This window comes from Rhinatrema bivittatum, chromosome 6 (assembly GCF_901001135.1).
Source record: "Rhinatrema bivittatum chromosome 6, aRhiBiv1.1, whole genome shotgun sequence".
Classification (NCBI taxonomy): domain Eukaryota; kingdom Metazoa; phylum Chordata; class Amphibia; order Gymnophiona; family Rhinatrematidae; genus Rhinatrema; species Rhinatrema bivittatum.
The window spans coordinates 75,200,363-75,214,366 of NC_042620.1; the positions used below are offsets into that span (position 1 = coordinate 75,200,363).

The 14,004-nt window shown below is 45.2% G+C and overlaps 1 protein-coding gene across 3 annotated transcripts in view; it reads left to right on the forward strand.

Annotated features, from left to right (window-relative positions):
* Window positions 1–865: 865 nt before the first annotated feature.
* RIF1 (replication timing regulatory factor 1) overlaps window positions 866–14,004 on the forward strand; it is a 438,203-nt gene continuing 425,064 nt past the window's right edge. Inside the window, exons 1-2 of one of the 3 annotated variants that reach the window (XM_029605462.1) lie at window positions 866–1,129; window positions 1,566–1,682. In XM_029605462.1, coding sequence (XP_029461322.1) covers window positions 1,573–1,682 — 110 coding nt within the window. In that variant the 5' untranslated portion in view covers window positions 866–1,129; window positions 1,566–1,572. Of the gene's footprint in view, window positions 1,267–1,565; window positions 1,683–14,004 lie in introns of all 3 variants that reach the window. The other 2 variants (XM_029605460.1, XM_029605461.1) reach the window with 2 other exon arrangements.

Consider the following 14,004-nt stretch of genomic DNA (forward strand, 5'->3'; position numbering starts at 1 on the left):
GTCCCCTAGTGGGTGTAGCTTATGATCATACTGTCGTTTCGTCATTTAATTGACGTGTTAGACATTTTACAGCGGCATTCGTATTAATGCAATACAAATTATTATTCCAAAATGGAGTTACGTTACGTATTAGTGCGCAACTGCGTCACTACACATTACGTGTCATTTGCTTTGCAAACATTAGTACATTCAAAATGGTTGTGCGTTTCACTGCTGGCATGATTAGTCGGAAGACTTTCAGTTGTTTCATTTTTCAGGGGTCATAAAATTGAACCCCTTCAAAAGGACATCTCCTCCTATCCCATGGCTTTTTAGTTTTCTTAGAAACCTCTCATGAGGGACTTTGTCAATCGCCTTCTGAAAATCCAAATACACTACATCTACCGGTTCACCTTTATCCACATGTTTATTAACCCATTCAAAAAATGAAGCAGATTTGTTTGGCAAGACTTCCCTTGGGTAAATTCATGTTGACTATGTTCCATTAAATCATGTCTTTTCTATATGCTCTACAATTTTGATCTTGAGGATAGTTTCCACTATTTTACCCGGCACTGAAGTCAGGCTCACTGGTCTATCGTTACCCGGACTTTGGCAAGTCTTTACAACAGATAACCATCATCACCATCAGACCTACTAGGATATCATAAGCTTTGCAAGAAATGTACCACTGTTTATTTATAACAAGATATCCTAAAACATATCTTGAATTTTATTAGAATATACAAACGTAAGAACATAAGAAAATGCCATTCTGGGTAAGACCAAGGGTCCATCAAGCCCAGAATCCTGTTTCCAACCGTGGGCAATCCAGGCTACAAGTACCTGGCAAGTAATGCTTCTCTAACTTTTCCAGGATCCCTGTTCATCCCGAAATTTAGCAGGGCTATGAAGATATTCCGTTTGTGTAAGGAATAAGGATACGTTGGCGAATTTGACCACCTGCAGCAGCCAGCCAACCAACGAAGGCATGAAAGAAACGAATTGCTCGGCGCTCATATGGCTGCCGCCTCGATGAGTTCGGCGCTCCTGCTAAATTCCGCGCCATTTTGGTCGGGTACAGAGGAGACAGCGAGGAGTCGCGAAAGGTGGGTGGAGTTAACGAGAGCGCGGGAGTTCTGCGGAAGAGGTAGGAGTTGCAGAGAGCGCGGGAGTCCGGCGAAAGGTAGGGGGGGCGTTACGGGAGCTTGCTGGAGCCCGGTGGAAGGCGGGGAGGCGTTACAGGAGAGCGGAATAGCCCGGCAAGGCGGCGGATGACTGAAAGCGGTAAGGCATGGAAGAAAAGGAAACAATTACCAGGGAAGCGAGACGGGCGAGAGATGAGACGCCCAATCACCCGCTAGGGCCAGGGCTGGAGTGCAAGGGAGACGGGGCCTGGGGAGGGGGGTGGGTGAAAGGCCGCGCTCTCTCCTGCTGTTGGGCGTTTTTGCGTGGCTGTGTACGTCGGAAGTTGAGCCCAGTTTGGGGGGGGGGGGAGGGGGTGTTCATAGGAGTTTTGTGACGGGTGTTGTGGTGAGTAACGCCCGTCTCTCTCTCCCTCCTGCTGTTTGCCCTTTTGCTTGCAGCGGCATCATGACTGCTGTGTGCGCGGAAGACTCGCCGCTGCTGCCGCTGCTGGAAACCTTGGAGGACTCGTCGGTGTCCCGAACGGAGCAGACCGATGCTTACCTTGCCATAGCTAAGTAAGTGCTGGCGTGAGCGAGGGGCCCAGTGTTGCCAGTTTGTAGCTCAGGGTAACCTAGCTCAGCAGTACTCCAGTGTTCAAAAGAGCGACCAAGTAAAAGGCTAATATAAATAGTATTTCAATAATTCTATTACTGATTAAAATACAAATGTAGAGTGTTTGGCAACATCCAAATGTACAGGTGGATATGCAAAACAGCATCAAGCAAAAATCAAAAGAAATTTAACTTTTTAATAAATCCTTAAATGCTCTCACAATTTTATACATTAGCAGGGCAATTTAAAAAAGCTGTTTCATGACACAAGTCTTAGAAATCCTAGGAGAAATGCAGATGCTCATATAGCTAGGTGCATGTAGCAGTCTATCAGGCCGATACAGTAAGGAGCAGTAGGAAGAGGTGCGTTACGGCCGGGTGCACCCGCGTTTGCCGCACGCACAGTTCGGATCACCTTCTGCTCGATACTGTATTGAAATAGCATGCAAATGCAAGCCGCGTCCGAGAAGCGTCTGTGAAGCGTTAGGCCCGCGCAATCCATTTTACTGTATAGAGCGCTATACAGTGCCTATACAGTATCCTGGGTGCGCTGGTACCTGTCATTTCAAATGTCATTTGAAATGACAGGTACCAGGGGGGATTGCGAGTCCTCTCCCCCCCACCCGAAGCAAGGCAGGGCGAAAATTAAAACAAAAGTGAATAAAGTGTAATAAAAGTGAACTTACTGCATGTGAATTTTCTTTGAACAGTCCTCTCTCTCTCCTCCCGAGACGCGTACTGCGGCTCCCCTGCCTCCCGGGGGGAGCCGGCGCGAAAGCAGCTTCCAGCAGCCCCCGCCAGCGGTGAATGAATGCACGCCTGTGTACGCCTGTGTGTGCAATTTGGGAGCTCAAGGCGTGACGTCACGATGTTTGGCATCACGGCGTGTGACGGTGTTCGCTAATGCACTGCCATGAATGCACGCCTGTGTGTGCAATTTGGGCGCTCAAGGCAGTGCATTAGCGAACGCCGATGTCAAACGTCGTGACGACACGCCTTGAGCGCCCAAATTGCACGCACAGGCGTGCATTCATTCACCGCCAGCGGGGGCTGCTGGAAGCTGCTTTCGCCGCCGGCTCCCTCCGCCTGGATGAATGCACGCCTGCCGGCTCCCTCCGCCTGGATGAATGCATGCCCGCCGGCTCTCTCCGCTGGATGAATGCATGCCCGCCGGTGAAGGTGAGTGAATGAATGCATGCCCGCCGCGTACGGGCGTGCATTCATTCACTTTCGCCCGTACGCTTTCGCCCGCCCGCTCGTACGCTTTCGCCCGCCGCTTTTGCCGCCGGCTGCCCCCGGGAGGCAGGTGAGCCGCAGTGTGCGCCTCGGGAGGAGGGGAGAGAGGACTGTTAGAAAATTCACATGCAGTAAGTTTATTTTTATTACACTTTATTTACTTTTGTTTTAATGACATGTCGAGCCAATTTTTGCCCTGCGCCTTGCTTCGGGAGGGGGGGATTTTGACCGGAGCCTGCCTATTGCTGTCACACCACACTAACGCCAGGGTAAGGGTCCCGGGGGGTGAGGGGGTCGTTTGCCCATGAAATTTCGTCTCTCTGACCTGACACTCCACACTAACGCAGGGGTAAGGGTAGGCAGTAAGTTAGCAGGTTAAACGCGCGGCAAAACTACAGGTTAAAAAGGAGATCATCGGGGCGCACATTGCTGTATGGGAGGGAATAGCTAATCGGAGCATTTACATCTCATATACATGCTGCGGGCGGAAAGGGTTACCGGTTGATTTAAAGAAGAGGTAAGGATGAGTTAAAAGGGATAGTGAATCGCAGGTTGGACTTACGCGGCCAAATTGTGTGTTAGAAACGGGTTAGAAGCAGGGTAACCGCGGCCGCGCTTTACTGTATCGGCCTGTATATGAGGGACTTAGGAGGCTCTCAAGTAATGGTAACTTTTTAGATCATATTGAGATGTCTGATTCAAAACTAGCATCTGGGTCTGTCTGGCAGGCTGCAAATTCTGTAATGTAACTAGAATTCCTAGGGGAAATGCAAGTACTTATCTGGCAGATTGTCTGGCATCCTACACAGGAGACCTGAAAAGCTAGATGTAGTTGACTGTTTAGATTACAGAGCCCTGTGTTTATGGGTGCTGGGAATCTTGTATGCTATTGTGCCCAAGATAATGGAGTACAAAGAAGTAAAACAAGACTGTTCTGGGTAAGCAGAAAACTGGCAGGTGGGATTTATCCTGAGCGGTATGGACAGAAAAACTGGGCAGACTATATTGGTTGGATGATTTCTGCTGTCATTTGCTCTTATGAGGGCTTTGAAGATTGACTACATTTGTATAAAATTATGTGCTTAATGGGGCTGGAGTTGGGTCTGGATTAGCAATTGCACATATACTTTTGCAATTTCAAAAATGTGCATAATTTTAACTGGAAAAACACTTGTGCGTGTGCGCATGTAAACTTTCGTTTAGGAATTTTCAAAAGGGGAGGTTTTCCCTTTTGTAAACTGATGTAAAAAGCCCCCAAGGACTTTGCTTAGGCAACCAGTTTGAAAATTGGCCTGACAGATGCAAAATGCAATTTACTTTAGCTTAGCGGTTCTCAACCAGGGTTCTGTGACACATTTACTCCTGGGGGAATTCTGCGCACAAAAATGTTATATTCAAAATAACACAATTTACATGACAGTCTTTAAGTAATTATTATATAAGAAGTACCATAAAGTCCGAAAATCCTGTATTCTTGATTCAACGAACCTATGTTAGTTTGACTCTCATAATAGGCTTCATCGTATAGTCTTAGAAACAACTTTAAAATTCCGCCTTATATTTAATCATCGGTCAATCGCTATTCAATTTTTTAAGATTTTTTTTCATTTCCCATTATTTGTGCAAATAGACTTGTAACGAATCTGGATAAATTCTTCAAATTGCTTCACCACATCACTTATCTTAGAACTGTAATTTTCTCCTGCGCTGATATAGAAGCCTTCTGCTACGAAGAAGCTGCCTTCTGCTACAAGGAAGCTCTGCCCGACACAGGACGTGTTTCAGATTTAACGATCCTTTTTCAAGGGCTTAAATCATATTGCGATGGTCAGTGTTCAAATATAGCATAGTGCCGTTCCATTTCCGGTCCGGTGTCGGGCAGAGCTTCCTTGTAGCAGAAGGCTTCTGTGGTGAAGCAATTTGAAGAATTTATCCAGATTCGTTACAAGTGATTTTATATATATATATATATATCACATGTAATATTGTATGGACTACAGTCTATTTGCACAAATGGGAAATGAAAAAAATCTTAAATTGAATAGCTATTGACCGATGATTAAATATAAGGTGGAGTTTTAAAGTTGTTTCCAAGACTATACGATGAAGCCTATTATGAGGGTCATACTAACATAGGTTCATTGAGTCAAGAATATGGGATTTTCGGACTTTATGGTGGTACTTATATAATTGTCACATATTTACATAAGGGTCCAGTTGAAAAACTGTAGGTGACCGAGGCTTGCTAAGTGATTTTCAGTCTTTAAGTAATTACATTTTAAATTAATACAAAAAAAAGTTATTACTTAAAGATGCAGAATTTTAAATATTTTGATCGGAATTTCCCTAGAAATTCACTGTTAAATGCCCATTCCACTCGCTCTCCCTACTTCCCTGGCCACTTTGCATACGCGCATGTATTTTTCCAGTTAAAATTATGCACATACTTTTGAAACTGCAAAAGTATATGTGCAATTGCTAATCCAGACCCAACTCCAGCCCCACTAAGCACATAATTTTACATAAATGTAGTCAATTTTCAAAGCCCCTCATAAGAGCAAATGACAGAAATCATCCAACCAATATAGTCTGCCCCAACTCCTCCACCTGCCAGTATCTCTCCCCTCCACCTCTAGGCTCAACCCCTTCCATTCTATTGCCAGTCCCAGAGTTTGACCCCATTCTCAGTAGTGCCCCTCACACGGGCTCCCTCTGTCCCTCCCTCTCTAATACACATACCCTCATACAGGCTCCCTCACTCTCTTGAACTCACACACATCCCCTTTTTCATACACACGAGCTTCCAATCTCTCACACACATACACACTCCTTCACAATCTCCTCATACAGGCTCCCTCTCTCTGAAATCCACACTCAAGCTTCCCCCCGCTCTCTTACCTCCCTTGCTCTCTCACCCTCCCCTCCCCCCTCTCTCTCTCCGGGGCCTTCCTTCTTCGCTGTGAGCGGAGTACACTCCGTGGCACACGGGGGGGGGGGGGCTTCCATCTTTGCTGTGAACGGAGTGCGTCCCGCAGCACACATGGGACGTGCTCCGTTTGCAGCATGCCGGGGTCTTCTCTGCTATTTTCTGCGCAGGGTGGGAATTCTGCGCAAATTCTGCACTCTGCAGTAGTGCAGAATTCCCCCAGGAATACAAATTGAAGCATCATCAAGAGTGGGGAGGTACTACAAAAAATGTGACAGAACGCATAGGGTTCCTGTCTAACAAAAATGTGTGCCTGCTGGCTGAGGAGAGCATGGAGCCGAGAGCTAGGTATTTGAAAATCTAATCACCGATCCCTGTTGCTGCTTTCTCACCATTCCCTTTGATCGCTACTTCTGCCAGCCCAAGCCAAAAATGTTGCAGGTGTGCTGGCTCTGTCCCCTATGTGACACCACAATTTGCACTACCATGAGCAGCCCGAGCTGGAAATGCATCTTTCTCCCACCTCGGTAGTTGTGATCACTTCTGCCACTGGCTTGGAATGGAAATGTGGTTTTCTATTCCCTCTGCTATTGCTGCAATCACCACCGCTGCTGGCTGTGGAGGATGAGATGGCTCAAGTCGCTTCTCCTTTCTCCTCCTGTTGGCTCTGATTCTTGTGTGGAGAGGGTGAGATTTATAAGGGAGACTGGTGGGGAAGGGCTATTGAAAGGGTAAAAGAGTGAGTTTGGGGGATGGATATGAAAGAGAAGGGAAGAGCTTGGTGCAGTTGTCACTAAGGTGGAGGAGGAGCCAGGGGGTAACTAATGCCCTTCCCTAAAATAAATGGTTTATGGGATTGAGATTAGATGGGGATGGAAAAGAACTCAGTTTGGGTCGGAGTGTGCAGGCTTGATGGTTGGATGGGAACTCAAGGATGGGGAGGGGAATGGGGACAGTGGGTACTAAGCAGTTTGGGTGTTGTGTGTAGGGGTATGTCTCAAATTTAATCCTGGTCAATAAGGACTAAACTTGGTATCTATCAGAAGTCTCCTTGACACTAGAACTCTTAGAACATAAGAATTGCTATACAGGGTCAGACCAAGGGTCCATCAAGTCCAGTCTCCTGTTACCAACAGTGGCTAATCCAAGTCACAATTACCTGGCAAGTACCCAAACATTAAATAAATCTCAAGCTACTGTTACTTAATAATTAATAGCTGTTTATGGATTTTTCCTCTAGGAGCTTATCCAAACCTTTTTTTAAACCCAGCTACAGTAACTGCTGTAACCACATCCTCTGGTAATGAATTCCAAAGCTTAACTATGCGCTGAGTGAAAAAGAAATTTCTTCGATTTATTTATTTTTTTATTTATTTTAAATGAGCTACTTGCTAACTTCATGGATTCTCTCCTAGTCCTTTATTATCTGAGAGACTAAATTACCGATTTACATTAACTTGTTCAAGTCCTTTCGTGATTTTATAGACCTCTATCATATCCCCCCTCAGTCATTTCTTCTCCAAACTGAACAGACCTAACTTACTTAGCCTTGCCTCATAGGGCAGCTGTTCCATGCCACTTATTTTGGTCACCCTTCTCTGCATTTTCTCCAGTGCAAGGCCCTTTAAATTTCCCCTACCCGCGGCGATCCCGACGCCGAAGACGTGGTGATCGGGTTCGAGCCGTCCCTCCACAAGGCCCTCCGTTTGCCGCACCACCGAGACCGGCCAATCAGCGAGCCCCCTGCCTGCCAGCCAATCACATACCAGAAAAGGGATTTAAACTACAGAGCTCCACAGGCACCGACCATTGCCACAACTGCCGCTTAGAGGAAGGGGAGGCCTGCGCGATTGGCGCCAGGACCCGCCGGGGTAAGGCCCTTTAAATTTCCCCAACCCGTGGTGATCGGGTCCGAGCCGGCCCTCCGTTCGCCGTGCCGCTGAGACCGGCCAATCAGCGAGCTCCCTGCCCGCCAGCCAGCCACATACCAGAAAAGGGATTTAAATTACAGAGCTCCACAGGCGCTGTGCGCCGAAGGAGCGTGTCAAAGGGGCAGGCCCCTTTGTGCGCCCCTTCGTGCAGCCCCTGAGAGAAGCCGCTTCAATCCCCACCACCGCCTCCCTCGCCGCAAGTCAAGCTTTTTCCTCGCTAAACAACCACTTACCGCCTCGACCTGCGAACCTAGCCACCTACCGAGCAACGCTGCCAGCTTCCAACCCTTCTCACCACATGGGCTCTCCCCGGTCAACTTACCCCACCACCTGCCTACAATCGAAAGCCCGAAGTCAGAAATTGGACTTGAAGCTCAATTGAGGCCTCTGCCCATTATACACAGGCTAGCCCCCTCCGACGATAGGCGTCACGCTGGCGTAGGAGCGCATCTAAGGACCCTAACCATTGGATTTGCACCTTTGTACTGCCCCTATATCTCCTAAGTTAACCTTACGACTACCCTAGCTGAGCTTTCATGCCAATCTAAATTCTCCACCTTTCCTGTCTCACATCACTACCCCATCCCCCGCCATCCTAACACTCCCGCCTCACTCCCCCTCATTCCTCTACCTCCCCAATACACATTATCCAGACATATTCACATATCCAGATATTCTACCTCACACTCTTTCCCCCCAATCATGTTACAGCATCACATTCCCATTATCAAATACAATAAATTCAGATACCTCAACCCCTCCCCCCCCTCGGCAGCACACACACCTTAAACACATACTACCAACCATGATTTCCCCCCCCCACTATCCCAGATAATCGTCATCACCGCTCTTTCCCTTATCCTTTTTAATGCGCAATCTTTATGCAAAAACCCCCCCATACTCCATGACCTACTCATTGACTAACACCCAGACATATGCGCAATAACTGAAACCTGGCTTAAGGAAACGGACTTGGTCCTCCTTAATCAACTCCCCAATAATTCCTACGACATATTCTCTATCCCCAGGCCCAAAAAGAGAGGAGGTGGTATCCTTCTAGCTGCTAAAAAAGAACTCAAATTGATCCTTCAACCTATAGCTTCTCCCCCTAAAATTGAAATAGGCCACTTCAAATCCCATACAATTCAAATTTGCCTAATATACGCGCCCCCCACCCCCAGGTACCATAGATAGTGATCCTTCACCCCTTATTGAACACATAGTAAAAAAACATCAATACGGACACCCCAACAATCATCTTAGGCGATTTCAACATACATGTTGACAGCCTAACTCGCACATCCTCTTGTGATTTATTCCTAGATTCCCTAACTGCCCTTGGCTTCACACAATTCATAAACTGCCCCACCCACAAGGCTGGTCACACCCTTGACCTCCTATTCTTCAATTCCCCCATACAAACAAACGTACCTACCTGCACTCCCATCCCCTGGTCAGACCATTACCTCATCAGAGCTTCCTGCACAATAACGAAACCACCTTGCCTCCCTTACACAAACAAGACCATTCACTACAGGAAAATCTGCCGCAGTGATGACCTTATTTCAGCTATCTCCAATAAACTAAATGACCTCTATCTCACAAACGCAGACACAGCTCTATCCTCCTGGCAGAACATCATTACCTCAATCGCTAACACTGTTTGCCCTGTGCAAACTAAGAATATCTACCCACAGAGCAATAGCAAAAAAACCCTGGTATACACAAGAATTGAGAAACCTTAAGCAACATCTTAGAAAATTAGAAAAGAACTGGCGTAGCAATCCATCCTGACACACCAGGCACAGTTCAAATTCTCTCTACGTACATACAGTGAACAACTAAATAAGACCAAAAGAGATTACTACGCATCCAAAATACACCAATTCCAATTTAACCCCAAGGCCCTATTTGACTATGTTTCCACCCTCACCAAATCTTCACCCCCTGACATACCTGAAGATGTGGCGAAAACGAAATGCGAAGAGCTTGCTACATTCTTCCATAATAAAATCAGCAAGCTGCTAACACAATTCCCTACTACCACATCCCGCACACCAGTCGCTCCCTAGAAACCCTGTTAAGGGCATGTCCACCCTCGACTGCACTACTGCCATTGAAGTAGAATCTTTCCTCAAGAAGGCCAGGCCATCCTTCCACCCCTCTGACACGATTCCTACCAAACTCCTCTTAACTATTCCTAAACTTATTGCTAAACCCATAGCCAATATCATAAACTCATCAATCAACTCCGGCCATGTACCAGACTCCCTCAAGCAAGCTATTGTCAAGCCTATTTTGAAGAAACCAAAGCTTGATCCCTCTGACCTTTCCAACTACCGCCCCATTTCAAACCGCCCATTCATCTCTAAACTGCTAGAAAAAACTATTAACAAACAACTCACCGAATTTCTTGAGGACAATCAAATTCTCTACCCCTCTCAGTACGGCTTCAGGAAATTCCACAGTACGGAGACCCTTCTACTCTCCCTTTCTGACCATCTTTTAAAAGGTCTTGACAAAGGGCAATCATTCCTTCTCACCTTTCTAGACATTTCTGCTGCCTTTGATACCATTAGCCATCACATTCTTCTTCAATGCCTCACTGAGATTGGAATCTCTGGATCTGCCCTAAGCTGGTTCCAATCATACCTCAGTATTCGCAATTTCAAAATTAAATTAGGAAACCACAATTCCAAAGCTATTCCACTTAACCAAGGAGTCCCGCAAGGCTCCTCCCTGTCATCCACCCTTTTTAACATTTACTTCCTACCTCTCTGTCATCTTCTCTCCAGTCTCAAGCTGCCCCACTTCATCTATGCAGACGATGTACAGATACTTATCCCTATATCAGACACTCTCCCGAATGCCATGAAAATCTGGAATTCCACGCTTCTCTCAATCAACAAACTACTAAACTCTATTCATCTTTCCCTCAACACCACAAAAACTGAAATTATGCTAGTCACGCCACCAAATCATCCCATTACTCCTCCCAACCCTCCTCTTTACAGCTCTCCCAGGGGTCACCCTCGACAGTCACTTTAATCTTAAGAAGTTCATCAGCAATACCCTACGAGATGGTTTCTTCAAACTCCAAACCCTCAAAAAATTGAAACCTCTACTACACCCCCTGACTTCCGCACTGTACTTCAAGCAATGATCCTTTCCAAACTTGATTACTGTAACTCCCTTCTCCTGGGGTTCCCTAAAAACGTCATTCAACCCTTACAAATTCTCCAAAACACCACCGCTCGAATTCTAACCAATACATGCAGAAACGAGCACATAACACCTGTACTCATGATCCTTCACTGGCTCCCCAATCCTTCACGCATTCAGTACAAATCCCTTTCTCTCATTCATAAAGCCCTTTACAATCCTGAAATCCACTGGCTTAATGGCTCCCTTAAATTCCACCAAGCCAAGAGACCCTCAAGACACCAATACCATGCAAACCCTTTTGCACAAAACCACTAAACTTGCCTCCACCGGAGCTCGTCTATTCTCAGTATCTGGGCCAACCCTTTGGAACACTATGCCAGTAGATCTACGCCAAGAGGCTTGCCATAAAACATTCAAACGAAAACTCAAAGCATGGCTCTTCACTAAGGCATACTCATAGTGCTCTTCACCTCAATATACCCATAGTGCTTCTCAACACTATCCTTGTTGCTGACTGTATTCTCTCCCTTCCCACACAACCGCTTATCCTCCTTTCTCCTCCTCTCAGCCCACCTACAGCCCCTTCTTAATTCCCCTCCCTTAGTCCCGTCCCTCCTCCCTCAATGCACCACTTTCCCACGTCCCTACCCTCGACAGATCCTTCAGTTCTAAATACATAGTCTCGCATATGATGTCTATTTCTCACAATCACAATTATCTTGTAAACTTAACTATTATGTCATGATTTATATAACCACACATATGTATATTTTGTAAATAGATCCTTGCAATCTATGCAATTCTTCTTTCCCTCCTGCTTCCGCCCCCAAACATTTCTCCCAATGTTATCTATGTTTACCAGTAACTACTAGTTAAGTTTCTATATTAAGCCTCGTTTCTAATTTTTGTAGTTTTATTCACTGTTTTCTTATAAGTTCTATGTAAGGCCCTTGTTGCTGATTCTTGAATTTTACTGTAAACCGATCTGATGTTTCTTTACGAAGTTCGGTATATAAAAGCCACAAATAAATAAATAATAAATAAATACATATCTTTTTTGAGATGCAGCGACCAGAATTGGCACACAGTTTTAAAGGTGCAGTCTCACTATGGAGCGTTAGAGAAGCATTATGACATCAATTGTTTTATTTGCTATTCGCTTCTTAATAATTCCTAACGTTCTGTTTGCTTTTTTGATTGCCACATCACACTGAGCTGATTTCAATGTATTATCCACTATGATGCCTAGATCTCTTTCCTGGGTGGTAACTCCTAAGATAGAATCTAACATTGTGTAACTATAACAAGGGTTATTTTTCCCTATATGCATCACTTTGCATTGTCCACATTTAAATTTAATCTGCCATTTGGAAGCTCAATCTTCCAGTCTTGCAATTTGTCACAATCTGCTTAAGATTTAACTACACTGCATAATTTTGTGTCTTCCGCAAATTTGATTACCTCATTCATCGTAACCCTTTTCAGATCATTTAAAAATATATTAAAAAGCACTGGTCCAAGTACAGATCCCTGAGGCACTCCAATGTTTACCCTTTTCCATTGTGAAAACAGACCATTCAATCCTATTCTTTCTTGTTTTTTAACCAGCTTGCAATCCACAAAAGGTCATTGCCTCCTATCCCATGACTTTAGTTTTCTTAGAAGCCTCTCATGCAGGACTTTGTCGAACGCCTTCTGAAAATCCAAATACACTACATCTGCCATTCACCTTTGTCCTCATGTTTATTCACCCTTTCAAAAAAAAATGAAGGAGATTTGTGAGGCAAGACTTCCCTTGGGTAAATCCATGCTCGCTGTGTCCCATTAAACCATGTCTAGCTAAATGTTTTGTGATTTTATTCTTTATAACATTTTCCACGATTTTTCCCAGCACTGAAGTGATGCTCACCAGTCTATAGTTTCCCAGATCACCCCTGGAGCTCTTCTTAAATATTGGGGTTACCTTGGCCATCTTCCAGTCTTCAGGTACAACGGATGATTTTATTCATAGGCCACAAATTGAAATTTCAGACCTATTTCAGTTATATTTTAGTTCTTTTAGAACCCTAGGTTCCGGTCCAGCCGATTTAGTACCACATCTTCCAGGTTCACCATGATTTGGTTCGGTTCATCTGAATCATCACCCTTGAAAACTGTCTCTGGAATGGGTATCTCCCCAACATCCTCTTCAATAAACCCGAAGCAAAGAAATCATTTAATCTTTCCCCCATGGCCTTATGTTCCCAAATGCCCCTTTAACTCCTCTATCATCTAATGGTCTATCCGACTCCTTTGCAGGCTTTCTGTTTTGGATATATTTTAAAAAGCTTTTGTGAGTTTTTGCCTTTACGGTCTCCAACTTTTCAAATTTTCTCTTAGCCTGTCTTATCAGTGTCTTAAATTTTAACTTGCCAGTGCTTATGTTTAATCATATTTTCTTCCTATTGATCCTTCTTCCAATTTTGGAAGGAAAGTCTTTTGGCTAAAATAGCCTTTCACCTCGCTTTTTAGCCATGCTGGCAATCGTTTGACCTTCCTTCCTCCTTTCTTAATGCGAGGAATACATATGGACTGTGCTTCTAGGATGGGTTTTTTTTTTTTTTTAACAATGTCCACGTCTCCTTCATTCTGTGTGTTACTTTTCGAATATGTTGAACCCCATCTTGGGTGAATTTTATTAAAAAAATGTGGGTATTAAATTCAAATAAAGAGAACACTTGAGATAGGATCACATGGGAAGGGAAGAGAGGACTGGGTAAGGAGCTGCAAGGAGGTAAGGACAGGAGATGAGGCATTTGGGAAGGGATCATGGGGGGAAGGGTGTGCAGCACTCAGAAAAGGACCATGGAGGAAGGGCAGGAGGGACAGAACTAGAAAAAGGGGGCTGCAGGAAGGGTCCATAGTTGGAGGGAAAGCAGGGCACGAGGAAAGGCACTTGGTAATAAGCCATGGTGGAGGTGGGGAGTAGCAGCTATAAAAGATCCATGAATGGAGGGCAGAAGGGAGAGCACAGTTTATATCAGAAAAA